General features: G+C 28.7%; 1 protein-coding gene across 1 annotated transcript in view; it reads right to left on the bottom strand.

Annotated features, from left to right (window-relative positions):
• Positions 1–447: 447 nt before the first annotated feature.
• The window catches only part of LOC126839547 (uncharacterized), a 98,442-nt gene continuing 84,575 nt past the window's right edge, over positions 448–14,314 (bottom strand). The window contains exon 10 of the mRNA XM_050574911.1: positions 448–556. Within this exon, the coding sequence (XP_050430868.1) occupies positions 448–556 (109 nt within the window). The remainder of the gene's footprint in view (positions 557–14,314) is intronic.

Below are 14,314 nucleotides of genomic sequence, written 5' to 3' on the forward strand. Positions count from 1 at the left end.
TATATTTGTATAGAATGATTGACAATATTCTTTGATTTTTTTTAAATCTGTTCTTAATTTAAGGCAAACGAATTTGTTTAATGAGTTTTTTAAAAATGTTCTTCAACAACAAATATGGCGATGTATGTTATGTATTATAAAGAGTTTGTAGTGTCCGTAGCCATTGTGGACTGGTTAAACATAAGTGAGCTGGGCCGATGCTCGAAACGTCGGCCAGTGGTTACGGACATTATAAATTTCAATAATACCTTATTTGCGAATTGGGCCTTCACTGAACACCTACATTGTCAGAAAAAGTCTAAAAGAAAGTACGCCGTTCATGTGGAATACTTTGCTCAGGGCGTCAGCAGAAGCTGTAGGATGGATGGCTTGGACAATATTGTATAAACATAACCGTAACTATGTAGTTTTTCTACAATGTAGAATTGTTTCTTTTTTAAATCTGTTCTAAATTTCAGGTAACCAAATTTGAATAAGAAATTTTCTAAAAATGTTACTGAAAAACAAATATGTAGATGTGTGCTGTGTATTATTGAAAGTTGCCATGCCCGCAACTGCGGTCGACGGGTTCAGTACGGGAGATTTTGAACCGGTACTCGATCCTGCCGCCTGGAGGTGCGGGCATCTTATCTACGAATGGGACCTTCTCTGAACACCTCAAAGAGAGTCTAAAAAGACAGTACACCAATGATGTGGAAGACTTTGCCCAGCACGTCAGCAGAGGCTGTAGGATGGATGGTTAGCCTGGACATTAAAATATAATTATAACGGTATTTATGATTTCATTCTATGTATTTTTGTGAGGACTTCTAATTTAAACGTACTGTTCCTAAGAAAAAATCAATTGAAGTTTTTAACAAATATTTTATTTCCTAATAACATTTTCAACGCCTCGATTGTGGCATAATTTTATTATTATTAACTTTTATTTAAACGAACACTATGAAGATTTACAAATTGGTTCCTATTTTACTCTTTTCTCAGCTAACCGTTTGGAGCAAATAACTTTGTTATATGTTTTTTGTGTTTTATGGTATTTGTTCTGGATCTAATAACACACATTCGTCACCAAGTTTTCTTTGTTTGGTTTGTCATAGTCATGTTTGTAATAGTACACCATTGTAATTTTTATAATAGCGGAGTTTTCATTTTCTTATTGTATTCCAAAATATTTTTGTCATCAATAAGTAACCGCAGTAATATATTTTAACAAAACACAATTATTATAAGTTACGTTTTTTTTATAAGTTATTGGACAAAGAAGGCAATAGTAAAACTAAAATCTTATGATTATAATAAGAAAAATACTACATTGTAATGTTTTGATTTTTTTCTTTTGTTTTTTGTCTAAAGAATACTTCTTAAAAGTTAATATTTTAATTTAAGTTCTAGTCACAATTTTTAAGGTTATTGAAAGATACATTTCCCCATAAATAATTTATAGTTAAAATGTCAAATTGTTACAATTATTATAACTTTTTTTTAAGTCTTTATTTAAAATATGTCTGTTCATCTTTTTACAATTTTGTTTTGTAAATGAAAAAAAACTTTTGAGACTCCAGTGTGAAGCTACGTCAAGTTTTTGGCAAAAAATATTATTTAAAGAACGTATGTTTAGTTATAACTTATTATTATTGCTGTAAATATACGTAAAATAATGTTAAGTAGAGTTAAATATAATAGCTGTAACATATTATTATGATTTATAATATTATGTATGACAATGATTTAGTGAACAGAACTTGGAAATAAACCGATTTCGAAATTAATGGCTTTCTTAATTATTCTAAATTGTAAAATTACTTGTCTAAAACCTCAAACAACAATTCAAATGGGCCAACCTCGTCTCGATTTTAATTTCTCTTATGTTATTAGGCATTTTTTTTAAATACATTTTTGTGAGTTTTTTTAATAGACATTATATTCGAGTTAGAATGTTTAATTATATAACTTTTATTGTAATAAGACAAAGTTCATGACTGAGACAACTAAAAATGTTCAGTCAACAGATTAGTAATAAGTAAACGTAATTTTAAAATATTATGTAACAGTCGTTTATAGGAACTGAAAAAAAAATGTTAACATTCATGATTAAACAAGTTCAATCCTTTTTATTTTAATAATATATTTTATTTGTAATATTTATTGTATTCTATTACTATTAGATTTGTACAGAATTGTTGACAATATTCTTTATATTTTTTTAAATCTATTCTTAATATTTATGGCAAACTAATTTGTTTAAGGAGTTTTCTAAAAATGTTATTCAACAACAAATATGGAGATATGTGTTGTGTTATTAAAACCTTTGCAGTGGCCAAAAGCGCCGTGAACTGGTTAAACAAAGTTGAGCTGAACCTATGCTCAAAACGTCGCCCGGTGCCTTTGGGCACTGCAAGGGTATAATAATACCTTATCTACGAATTGGACCTTCTCTGAACACATACATCGTCAGAAAAAGTCTAAAAGAAAGTACACCGGTGATGTGGAAGACTTGACCAGGACATCAGCAGAAGCTGTAGGATGGATAGCTAGCCGGGACATTAAAATATAATTATAACCGTAACTATGTTTTTATTCTATGTATTTATATCTAAGTCACAGTGGGCTTAAATTGTCAAAAGGCAAAAAATCAAGGTAAAAGTTTTGATTTGCTATTGACTCCATATTGCCATTTGGTATTAATATATGGAAATATTGAGTCTATACAAAATAAAGCAATTTTAAAATCACCATACAACAATTCGAATAGGCCAATCGACGAGAACGGAGATGAGGTTGGACCAACCTCAACTCGATTATTTTTAATAGTTATATGTAGTTTGTTTTTTGTTAAGGTAATATTCCAGTTAGAATGTTTAATTATATAACTTTTTTTTGTAATAAGACAAAAATCATGATTGAGACAATTTAAAATGTTCAGACAACATTGTAATAATAAGAAAACGTAATTTTAAAATAGTATGTAACAGTCGTTTATAGGAACTGAAAAAAAATAATGTTAACTTTCATGATTAAACAAGTTCAATCCTTTTTATTTTAATAATATATTTTATTTGTAATATTTATTGTATCCTATTACTATTAGATTTGTACAGAATTGTTGACAATATTCTTTATATTTTTTTAAATCTATTCTTAATATTTATGGCAAACTAATTTGTTTAAGGAGTTTTCTAAAAATGTTATTCAACAACAAATATGGAGATATGTGTTGTGTTATTAAAAGCCTTGCAATGTCCGAAGGCACCGTGAACTGGTTAAACAAAGTTGAGCTGAACCGATGCTCAAAACGTCGCCCGGTGTCTTCGGGCACTGTAAGCTTATAATAATACCTTATCTACGAATTGGACCTTCTCTGAACACATACATCGTCAGAAAAAGTCTAAAAGAAAATACACCGTTCATGTGGAATACTTTGCTCAGGGCGTCAGCAGAAGCTGTAGGATGGATAGCTAGCCGGGTCATTAAAATATAATTATAACCGTAACTATGTTTTTATTCTATGTATTTATATCTAAATCACAGTGTGCTTATGTTTTTAAATGGCAAAAATTCAAGACAAACGTTTTGGTTTGCTATTGATAGATCCAATGTTTCTGTTTGGTATTCATAAATGGAAATGTTGAATCTAAAACAAAATTAACCAATTTCAAAATCTCCAACAACAATTTGACTTGGCCAATCGATAAAACCTGAGATGAGGTTGTGTCAACCTCGTCTCGATTTAATTTTTTCTGATTTTGTTAGGCTTTTTTTTTTATAGTTATTTGTAAATTTTATTGTTTTAGGTATTATTCTATTTAGAATGTTTAATTATTTAATTTTTATATAATTAGACAAATATAACGGGTAAGCCTACTTAAAAAGTACAGACAATAGAATATTAATGAGAAAATGTAATTTTAAAAAAGAATTTGACAACTGGATGTAATTTAATTTACCATTAAACCAATTTGTTTTTTTTTTTTAATGTCGATTTATAATGTTAATAGTTTTCTATTACTTTTTTAAAACAATATACTTTTTTGTTTTAAGTTTGGTGAATAGTTATCATTATATCATATTTTGATAATACTATACCTAAATATTGTTTTAAATAAATAGTTTTTATGAGATTTAAACCGAAATATGATTTTTTCTTTACGTGAAATCAATTATTGTAATGTTGCTTATTAATATTTTTTTTAATATAAAGCATTGCTAGACAATATTTGATAAGTTTATCCTACTAATATACTATTGTTTTTGTTCATATTTTTGGCTTTTCTTGTAAGACATTCATTTTTAGTCAAGTTTTTAGTTAAATATTATTTAGTGAATTTGTATTAGTAATTATTATTTTAGTAATTACAATAGTATTATTATTAAATTAGTATTTAGTTTAATGAAATTGAACTGTGTTCTTTAAAATATAAGTTAAATTTTTTTTTAATAATAGAAACAAATTTTTACTGTTAGTTATATTGTTATTTTTATTTACTATCGTTAAAATTTAATTAGGATTTAAATCGATATTCGTTCATGGACTGCATAACACCTTGCTACTATATTCAATACAACTATTTTTTTAACTCTACATTTGGACCGATAGAAAACTGATTATTTGAAAAAAAAAAAGAAAAATCAAAATATACAATCGCGATAACGAGTAGTACACTTTGAATGTAATTGAAAAAGTACATCGCATTATGCGCTCAATAGAAAAGATGCAAACACAAGTATACATAATAATATGTATCTGAAATAATAAATTTAAGAAACCGGTTGTATCCGGTGAATGTAAATTTCAAAAATTACATCACCATAAACGTTTTTTTTTTATAATCTCGGTGGATTTTCAATTCGACTCATTTTGAATAAACGTACAATGTTTGCACCGTTTGCAGAAGTTTCTATTCTTTTATTATTTTTAAATAAATATAAAAATTTAAATATTAAAAACCAAAATAAATCGTACGAAGCTACAATGAAGAACACAGTCAATATATCACAACGTGCAAATTAAATATACAGACTAAAATATAGCATCCCCAAAATTAATTACATTTAATTTCTCCAAGTAGTGTGTTAAAGACTCTCCTCATTTTGTTTTAAGTCTTTTTGGCTTGTATGGCGACATTTTTTTTATCACAACATATCAAATAAATGTACACATGATCTGTCTGACTTTTGATATAAACGTCACAGTTTATAATTAATTAACTTTTTTAATTATGAAAAATTTGCTGAAAATGTTGGCTGCTCAACAACAGCTAGTTGGGATAATTACTTTTAAAGTTATAAACATTTAAAACTTAAGACGGGAGGTGGAGTGCAGTTATATTTAGTAATATTATAATATTGTTAAAAATAACAGAGACAAAAATGTTTTCAAAAAAAAAAACTATGAGTGTGTTATTCTAAGTAAATCATTCAGTATAGGTAATAATAATAATAACAATTTTAAGGCTGTAAACTACATACATCTAAGGAAGCAAATTATAAAAAAAAAAATAAACACTTTTTCTGAGAGAGAAAGTGTTAAAACAGGTAAACATCGAATAAACTTTGTTTTTTTATACTCAAATTGTAAATAACACAATTTAAATTATTCATTAGTTGGTACCCAGAATAAACTCTTAGGTTGTTTTTATTATTTCAAAAAGGGGCAATGAAACCTTGTCTAAAATGTCACTCGTTTCATGTCCTTTTGTATTAGACTAAAACAAATCATTATTTTTTAAATTTATAACGGATACAATATTGCTCTTTTAGGTTTCAGCAAAATTAAAAATAAAATCTTTCCATTTAAATAACAAAAATTTGACAAACAATTTTATTTGACCGTTCATTGTTAACACTAAGCCGGCGCGGCGTTGACAAGCAAACAAATGGGGTATTATTTAAATTAAACATAATGGACGGTTTTAAGTTGTTCGCGTGTCACCGCTAGATTAAATCATAATGTACTTTAAAGTACAATTTCCGGTCGTATAAACGCAACGCATTGTAATTGTTGTGTGAACACGAAAATAAAAATAAATGCATACAAAGTAGATTCGACACGTGGACTTTATCACCGCTTGTGCTTACCTAAACGTGATTTAGACAATATAGTTTCTTATTTTGTCCAAGTTGTACACATACAATAGTTTAAATCACTGTCGACGACATTTAATAGCAAGAAACATATATTAAAGCTAAAAAAACTCTCAATACCTCAATCAAAATTAATATGTAAATTATAACAATTTTGTTTTTTTTAGAGCCAAAAGTTGTTTATTATTTCCTTATTTTAAAATTGCTATTTCAAGAAGATAAATTGATCAAAAAAAGATCAAGTGTCATATTTTATTCAAATTTAATAATATTATTTTACTTACTTTATAGGTATAAATTGTTTTAAAAATATTTATATTTACAACTCGGGCTTGCCTTTACCTACTACCTGAAAACGTGGGTTATGTCATTGTGAATATTTATGTAAGTGGTACCTACATGCTTCTATACAACAATCTGTTGATGCTTGGTTTCACATTATTTTCCTCGTTTCGATTTACTAGTCTGTCTTATAGCTATATAATATCCCAATGGTTGCGGTTCCAAATTCAATTATTTATTCAACAGCACATACCTATTGGATTCAAACAAAACCATAATGATGTATTATATACACATTAGGTACAATTGATGCATTGGTGTGTGTTGTTTGTAAAAACAAACTATACATATGTTCTTATTATTACCCTGTTGTACTTTAAAAAGTGTTTTTTAAAAGGGTAACCCATATCACAAAAAAAATTGGATCAAACTACAAAAGGTGGTCGGTAAAAGCCAATATATATTTATTAACATTTTCATAAAACAGGTAAAACTGTGAGCACACATATAAATGAAAATTCAAACTCCAAAAAAAATGTTAGTCCAATTTTAATATAATTTCCAAAATATAACCCCACCCCTTATCAACTTAAGATTTTAAAATGGTAAAATGTATAATATATTCTATTAAGTTATCAAGTAAAAATTACTTAGCTGAAAATATGGACAGTTCCATAACCAGTTTTTAGATAATAACTCTTAAAGTTATTAAACTTTTACATTTTGTGGAGTGTAGTATTGTTTTTTTTCTTAAATTTTATACTTAAATAACTTCAAAAATAACTAACCAAAACTGGTTATTCATAATTTTAAAAGCTAAGAAAATAATTCATATTAAAAAATCTTAAGTTCATAAGACACATACAATTATGTAACAGGAAAACATTGAGTTCAACTATTTTGTAGTAAAATTATTAAAAAAAAGTCTAATTTTTTTTTTTTTTTTTTTGAGATAGACATAGAATAGGTTATAGTTAACCCTTACCACCCTGTGTTATTATTATTACTGTACCGGGTACCCTATACCTACTATTGTGTAGATTAATCCGCTTTCAATGTGGATTGCTATAGTAATATAACATGCACCATATTATTATTGTCGTAGTCACTGTTATGTATTATGTACACTGTTGTACTGTTTGAAGTCGATTCCAAACGTTGTCGAGGAATGTGCATAATAAACGATAACCATATCGTTGAACCGGCAAACACATATTATAGTGTACTGCATTCATGTATAATACATTACACACACTCCACAAGCAAGCACACTCGACTATGCGATATTAACATATTTTCCTTTCAGTCGGAAACGCCAACGAGAAATCATTATAATATTATTTATTCATTCATACGTTTGACGTACCTGGGTCGTTGAGATTCACTCCGTTTTTCATATTATACATGCTGCAACCGTTGAGAATGATGACAATATTATGTAAAAACGCGAATCGTCCAAAAAGTGTTTTTAAAAGTAAAAAAAAAAAAAAGTTATAATAAAACGAGAAGGAAAATAAAATATCGCACCCTTTGAAATGTTAAGTGTGAACAAGACAAACGACTTGCTGCTCGACGGTGTAAATGACATTTTTTTCTTGTTTTTTTAAAATTCAGACCCTTCGAGTTTGTGGCTGACAAGTCATACGTTAACAACAAAAGTGTAATTTAATCAGTTTTTAGTATTACTCTTGCCAACAATTTTGTATTTAAAACAAAAAAACTGAACACAAAATAATTGAATACTTTGTATTCGCAATAAATTGTTTTTAACTTTTTTAAAGTGTAAATAATAAATACATTTTTAGATTTCTTGTTGTAGGCAGTATGGAAAAAAATAAGTGTAGTTATTCGTCTAAAAAAACCCTGAAAACTTAGATGTATGTAACTAAATTTGTATCATAGCAAAGGATTGTGTTCAACAGATATTTTTTAAATAGGTACTTACATAAAAAAAAAAAATTTTAAAGCAAAATATTATAATAAAAAATTGTTTTTATTTCACTCACCTCACAAGGGATATGATTGGTTATTAGATCTGTAAACAATATCCGACGTTAATTATTGATCCGTGTCAAAACAAACGGTATCAAAATCTCCTGTGGCAAAAGTATCCTGTTTATACAAGATATGGGCTCCATGGTGAAACTGATATTTATATATATATATTGTATGGAAACCTGTAAATTTATCTGGATGCTTCCTATACATGTATTGAATTAAAATAATATACCTTTAGGATACGTCATGACATACCTTGATATTATTTCAAGGCACAAAATAAAACGTGGGCTATTTTGAATGATGAAAGTCTCTGATTAAACTTATGATTAACCGTTGGTTAGAACCAAAAGTGCGGTGGAACTGCCGTTAAGAGAAACAATTTAGCACAAAAGTTTGTTTGTTTGTTTTTGCGTTTAACGGGATTTGCAATTTTTTGTGTTAGTATTTATTCAATTGTCTACATTAAAGAAAACGGCTCACAAGTAATTGGCTTTAAGTATTATTAGTTGTTAGTAAACGGTTTTGTCAATTAACCATAATGTAATAAATAGTATGCATGTGGAAATTTCAAAATTAACATTAACGTTGGATGTAACTATTTTAAGGCATTAGTATTAATAAAAAAAAAGTTGTCGAATAAGAAATAATGTACAAACATGTATTTTTTAAAAACAATAAACAAACAAAAAAATCAATATTATTCCAAAAATTCAAATTTTCTAGATTTTTTGCCCAATTTTGACTTTTTTTGTCATTTTTTCAGTAAATATTTTATACAAAAAAAACCTTAATAGTATTATTGAGACTTATATTATAATAATATATGGATTAAAAAACGGTTTTTGTGTTAATTATTGAATTACCGGTTTGTAGTACCGTCTCTAATGAGAAGGAAAATGGTCTGCGGTTAAAATCAAAGAGACAAAACCAAGTCGACCTACATGGACAGATCCCATTTGAATTGGACTCTACAGTTATATTTCAAATTATACTAAAACGCAGTAAGTTTTGTGATTTTCACCTTTGCACACTATTAAGACAGAGTGTATTAATATAAAAAATATGATACCATCAAAAGTATGGGAAATACAATCATACCCGTTGGAATATTATAGGTAATAATATTATGATATCACTGAAGATTTTGACACCAATTATTTTGAACAGGATCAAATTTCGTTGAACCCGTCAATAGTTGCAATTGGTGTATGTTCATTTTTTTATACACAGCAATCGTTTATTTGTGAATATTATTATTAGACGGTGAAATTTTCACCAAAACAGTCATCCCATTTGTTCGGCGGGACTTGTGCCAGTAAACTGTGAATCAGAGTAAAGACAAAATATAATTATTAGTTTTTTGTTCGATAAAATGATTGTGCTGATAAGTTGTGGAAAAATGGTCCATAAAATAATATCGCTTTGACGCGTTATAGTTATTTTTAAAAACTTTTTTTTATAATACAATTAAGCAAGAGTAGCGCATTCCATTGCCGGTTACTTGAAAAAAAAAAATACAAACGAATTTATCTCACATCAGTGGTGTTTAGTTGTGTTATGTAAAAAAAAAAAAAACAGGATTAAACTATAAAGCAAATATACTATAATATTTTAAGCCACGTTATATTTTAGTCTACAGCGGCCGTTCAATTGAACCCCAAGGACTGATGTCTCGAATTCTAACACAGGAAACGCTCATCGTCGGTAACGACAATAAAAAAAAAAAAAAAATATATACACCACTTGTTTAAATTGAAAATATCCCAATATGAAATATCCGAAGGCTTAATGCGGTAGACTCACCAAAAAAATTAAATTTTGTAGCGTTGCAGACTGCAGTTATTTATATTTAATGTTATGCCTCAAATCAACTTACATTTTTGGGCTTTACAAAGTCCAATCTACATGCCATTGAAAAATCGATAAAGGTTTATCTGAGAGGCCTTTTTAAATTGTCGCCATAAATTTTTAAATTTTGGATTTCAATTCCAATGCGACTAACGTATTTTATTAAATCTGTAATTCAATTGAACCTATTTACCAGATCTATTATGAAATTTTTAATATTCAAAAAAATAGCTATAACAATACTGTTTAACAAAAAATAAATGTGTCTTATCTAAACTGATCAGCCTGTATAAAAGGAAAAACAAAAAAAAATCACCAGTAAACAGGTGATTTTATTCAATTTGATGGGAATTATTTTACATTATTATGTAACTGTGGTTTTAGTTTTCTTTAGGGTTTTCCTTAAAAATTAACCTTACATGAAGAAATCATTGTAAGAAGAATGCCATCATTTTTTTTTTTTTACTTCAATCTATTACTTTGTTTTTTCTGCACTCAGTTTTAATTTTAACATATCTTATTAACTTGGTATTTTCCTTATTGTAATTATTGTTCATTGTTTAAATAATATTGTGTAATTGTCAAGCCATCATATTATCTAATAAAGGCTATTCATTTAAAAGAAAAACCTAAATAGTAATTATCTAAACTGGCTGTTGACCTATCAACGTTTTCAGCAAATTATTCTTGATATTAAATTGTTAATTAAATATAAACGGTGCCGTTCAAGTACTAAAAGCCGATAGAGGTCTGGGAAAAAAAAAAAATTAAAATATAAAGTACTTTACATTTTATTTGGATAAACTGTTGCACGATTATATGCACAACTGGAAGATTAAACAAAAAATGTAAATTTTCAGGTATATATTACACTTAGATCGGGAATTCCACGTGACATTAGCGAACAAGAGGCAGATGGTACTTTGCCATAAAGGAAAGAAACTCGCACTGCGAGACTGTCTTGCAGATTAATTAAACTATCTCTAGATAAGAACCCAAAGGTTGTTTTTGCAAAACAAACGTCCTCTCTCTCGGAGGCGGAAACTGTATTAAAAGTTTCTCGTTAGCATTTATAATGTTATGTATAGTTTTCTTTGGAATTCTCCTTGTCGTTTGTACCGACCATATCACCGTCTCTCGGGAGGGTTTCCCGGACCGTGTGCGGAAAATCCGGCGCTGTTAATTAACCATTCTCGAGCACTGTCTTTTGTCTACCTTGCATTGTGGTGTACTCCTTCGAGGACGGCCTTCTGTGACAGATACACCTTCCGTTTAATTACTTTCTTACCTCCGTCTCGACCGACCCCTGCTCGTGTGCATGCACAGCTACGGTCTTGTTATGTAATTTGTCGTTTTCCAACTGCTGTCCAGGAATTATCCATTTCCCTTATCATCCCGTCTCCCCTTCCCCTATCCTCCCATTTGTGTCACAAAAGAGTCGAGCGAATTTTCTGGCGAGCCAACGTTTTCAACACATACGTAAACCGTGCTAATTTCATTTTTTAACTCTAAAACCGCTAGAGTTTAAAGACACAACCCTACTCGATCACGTGTGTCAGCCATATCATCAATTTAGATTTTTATAATTTAAATTTTTGTTAGTATTTAGAGAAATTTATAACTAGAAATAACTACTATATAATTTACACTTATTAAGTTGTTAATATTAGACATTATCATTAGACAAATACTTTTGAAAACATTGCCCTATTATTTTATAACAATACCATGTGTTGTTTTTCTGAATTAACTCCTAACATGGCTACAACTTAGTAGCGCGACGAAAGAAGATTTAAAAATAATCTTATCTGTTAACCGTTAAAAAGTCTTTTTCTCGAAAGCCATTGTTTGTTTCCAACACTCTCTAACATAAAAACAACATTGCCCAATTTGAATGAACCTTCTTAGCTAAATTTATCTTGAGTTAACGTCTGGTCTATTACTACTGGTCTGTACTAATTCCACGTTAAACTAAAATACATATTAACTAGATCAAATTGAGGATAAGTAGGCAAGTAGTGAGTTGGCAATGAATGAAAAGGGATTTCAATTACCTGTACATAGATATTCTTAAATAGTGTACACTCGACTGTTAGATATATAATAACAAAGGTCATAGGGTATGTTTAATATATATATATATATATATATATATATATATAGCCCATAATAGTAATATGTAAAGAACCCTGTTAGTTCTACACAACAAGATTGTACTACCAAACTCGAGAGCACCGCTGTTTTAATTAGAGTGGCATCATCTTGTCTTCTCTACAGCGGGCCCTCGAGATTTCTGACGCCAAGTCTCACACTTTTAACCATTACCTTAATTAAATTTCTTGCCGTCAGTATTGCACGTTTCTCATAATTACCGCACAGTAGCTGTCAGTAGATATCAAGTCAGAAATTATAATTTGCACATACACACAGAATTGTGTAAGCCATTCCAAAACAGCTGTTAACGCTCACCGACCAAATGAGTGTTGTGCTTGTTCAATTTCAATTAATAAATACCGGAGTACATGAAATATATATATATATATATATATAAGAGACCTAGTTTGCTTTGTTTTTACAATGCTAAAGTCAAAAGTTTGGCCACCTTTTGTTAGAAGTTGTGAAATGTATAAGACATTAATTTTTGTAACACACTGTCGAACGTTAGTTAACAAAAACTGTAATGATAAAAAAAAAGGTTTATAATAATTTGTTTTATTATTATTTTTTTTTTTTTAACAAGACTTTTAATTGGATACTTACAATCTGTAAGGAATTTAATAAGCAATATTGTTTCGACATAGATAAATAATAACTAGACAGGGACATTTCTTGAGGGCGTACACCTACAGCTAGAATTTTCTTTGTTTTATTGTTTATGTCAACACTCAACTGGGATTGAAAGGTAGTCATTAAAACTTAAACTATAGGATGGACTAGAAAGAAAAGTATTACCTACTCTTATTTTTGACTTTTGTTTTCACATTTGATCAAGTGAAAACTACTCAGCTGACAACAACAACAAATCATGTACACGAATCATAATATAATATAGTATAGGCAATATCATAGGAAATTTTATAAAAGAGAAAAATAATTCTATTAGGCCCATGCTAGATCTAACTGTGGTCTAATGTTCAGACCTTTAACCCTAAAACTACACCTAAAAAAGAGAAATTAAGAAAAAGTACCACCCCTCCTAGGGCAAAGGGCTTATGATATTCTTTGATTTGGTCAACATTTGACTTAGTATTATGCCTAAAGAATATTCCATAACAATTTGAAACTGATTTGACAATTTTTAAAAAAAGTTGTAGCGCCGTTATTTTAAGTTGAAAAATATGTTAATTTTTTGGGTGTTTTTCTAGATTTTGAATGGAAAGAGGTGAACTTTTTAGCCCAATAAAGAACCTTTCAGATTAGATTTCTGAGCTACAGAGTTGCTTCGTGAAGAAATTTATGTAATGTGAAACCCTAGAAAATACCTACTATTGCCCCATCTCTCTGAACGGGTAAACATTTTTCTTTATTTGGTTTTTTTTTTCATATATAGTATTAGTACTTGAAGTCTGAAAATAAAACTGTATATCTGTGTAGCGGCGCAAAACTGGGACAACAATACATCACGTGTTTGTGTTTAAATCATGTGCGTTAGGTCCTTAATATATTATTTTGCTGTAGTAAAAAACACATTGTAGCATCCGGCTAACATAAAAATATATACTATCCCATTTAGGGGACATGAAAATACAAAACAAAAAAAAAATGCGAGCGTGCCCGCAGAAAAATAATATTAATGACATAAATGCCACCGCAACTATGCATTAATGGTATATTTATGATTTTTTTTTTTTTTCAAGAATATTTCAAATCCAAAATTATTACTCGAATATTCGGATAATGTTTAAAAATTATTATACGTTTTTTTCCGTGTATTCAACTTGTTTTTAGTTGTTAACCGCAAGCATAAATGTTTACTATGGAATAACAGTAAAAAAAGTGCTACAATATTTAAACTATATTCTCATATTATTGTTCTCCATACAATTCGAGGAACTTGACGTTTAAATATTCAATAATTACACTGAAAAATATCTTAAAATAG

This window comes from Adelges cooleyi, unplaced genomic scaffold, assembly GCF_023614345.1.
Source record: "Adelges cooleyi isolate 19-005CV unplaced genomic scaffold, UGA_ACOO_1.1 ACOO_flye_CR_arks_rails_tigmint_CR_PRNA_306, whole genome shotgun sequence".
NCBI lineage: Eukaryota > Metazoa > Arthropoda > Insecta > Hemiptera > Adelgidae > Adelges > Adelges cooleyi.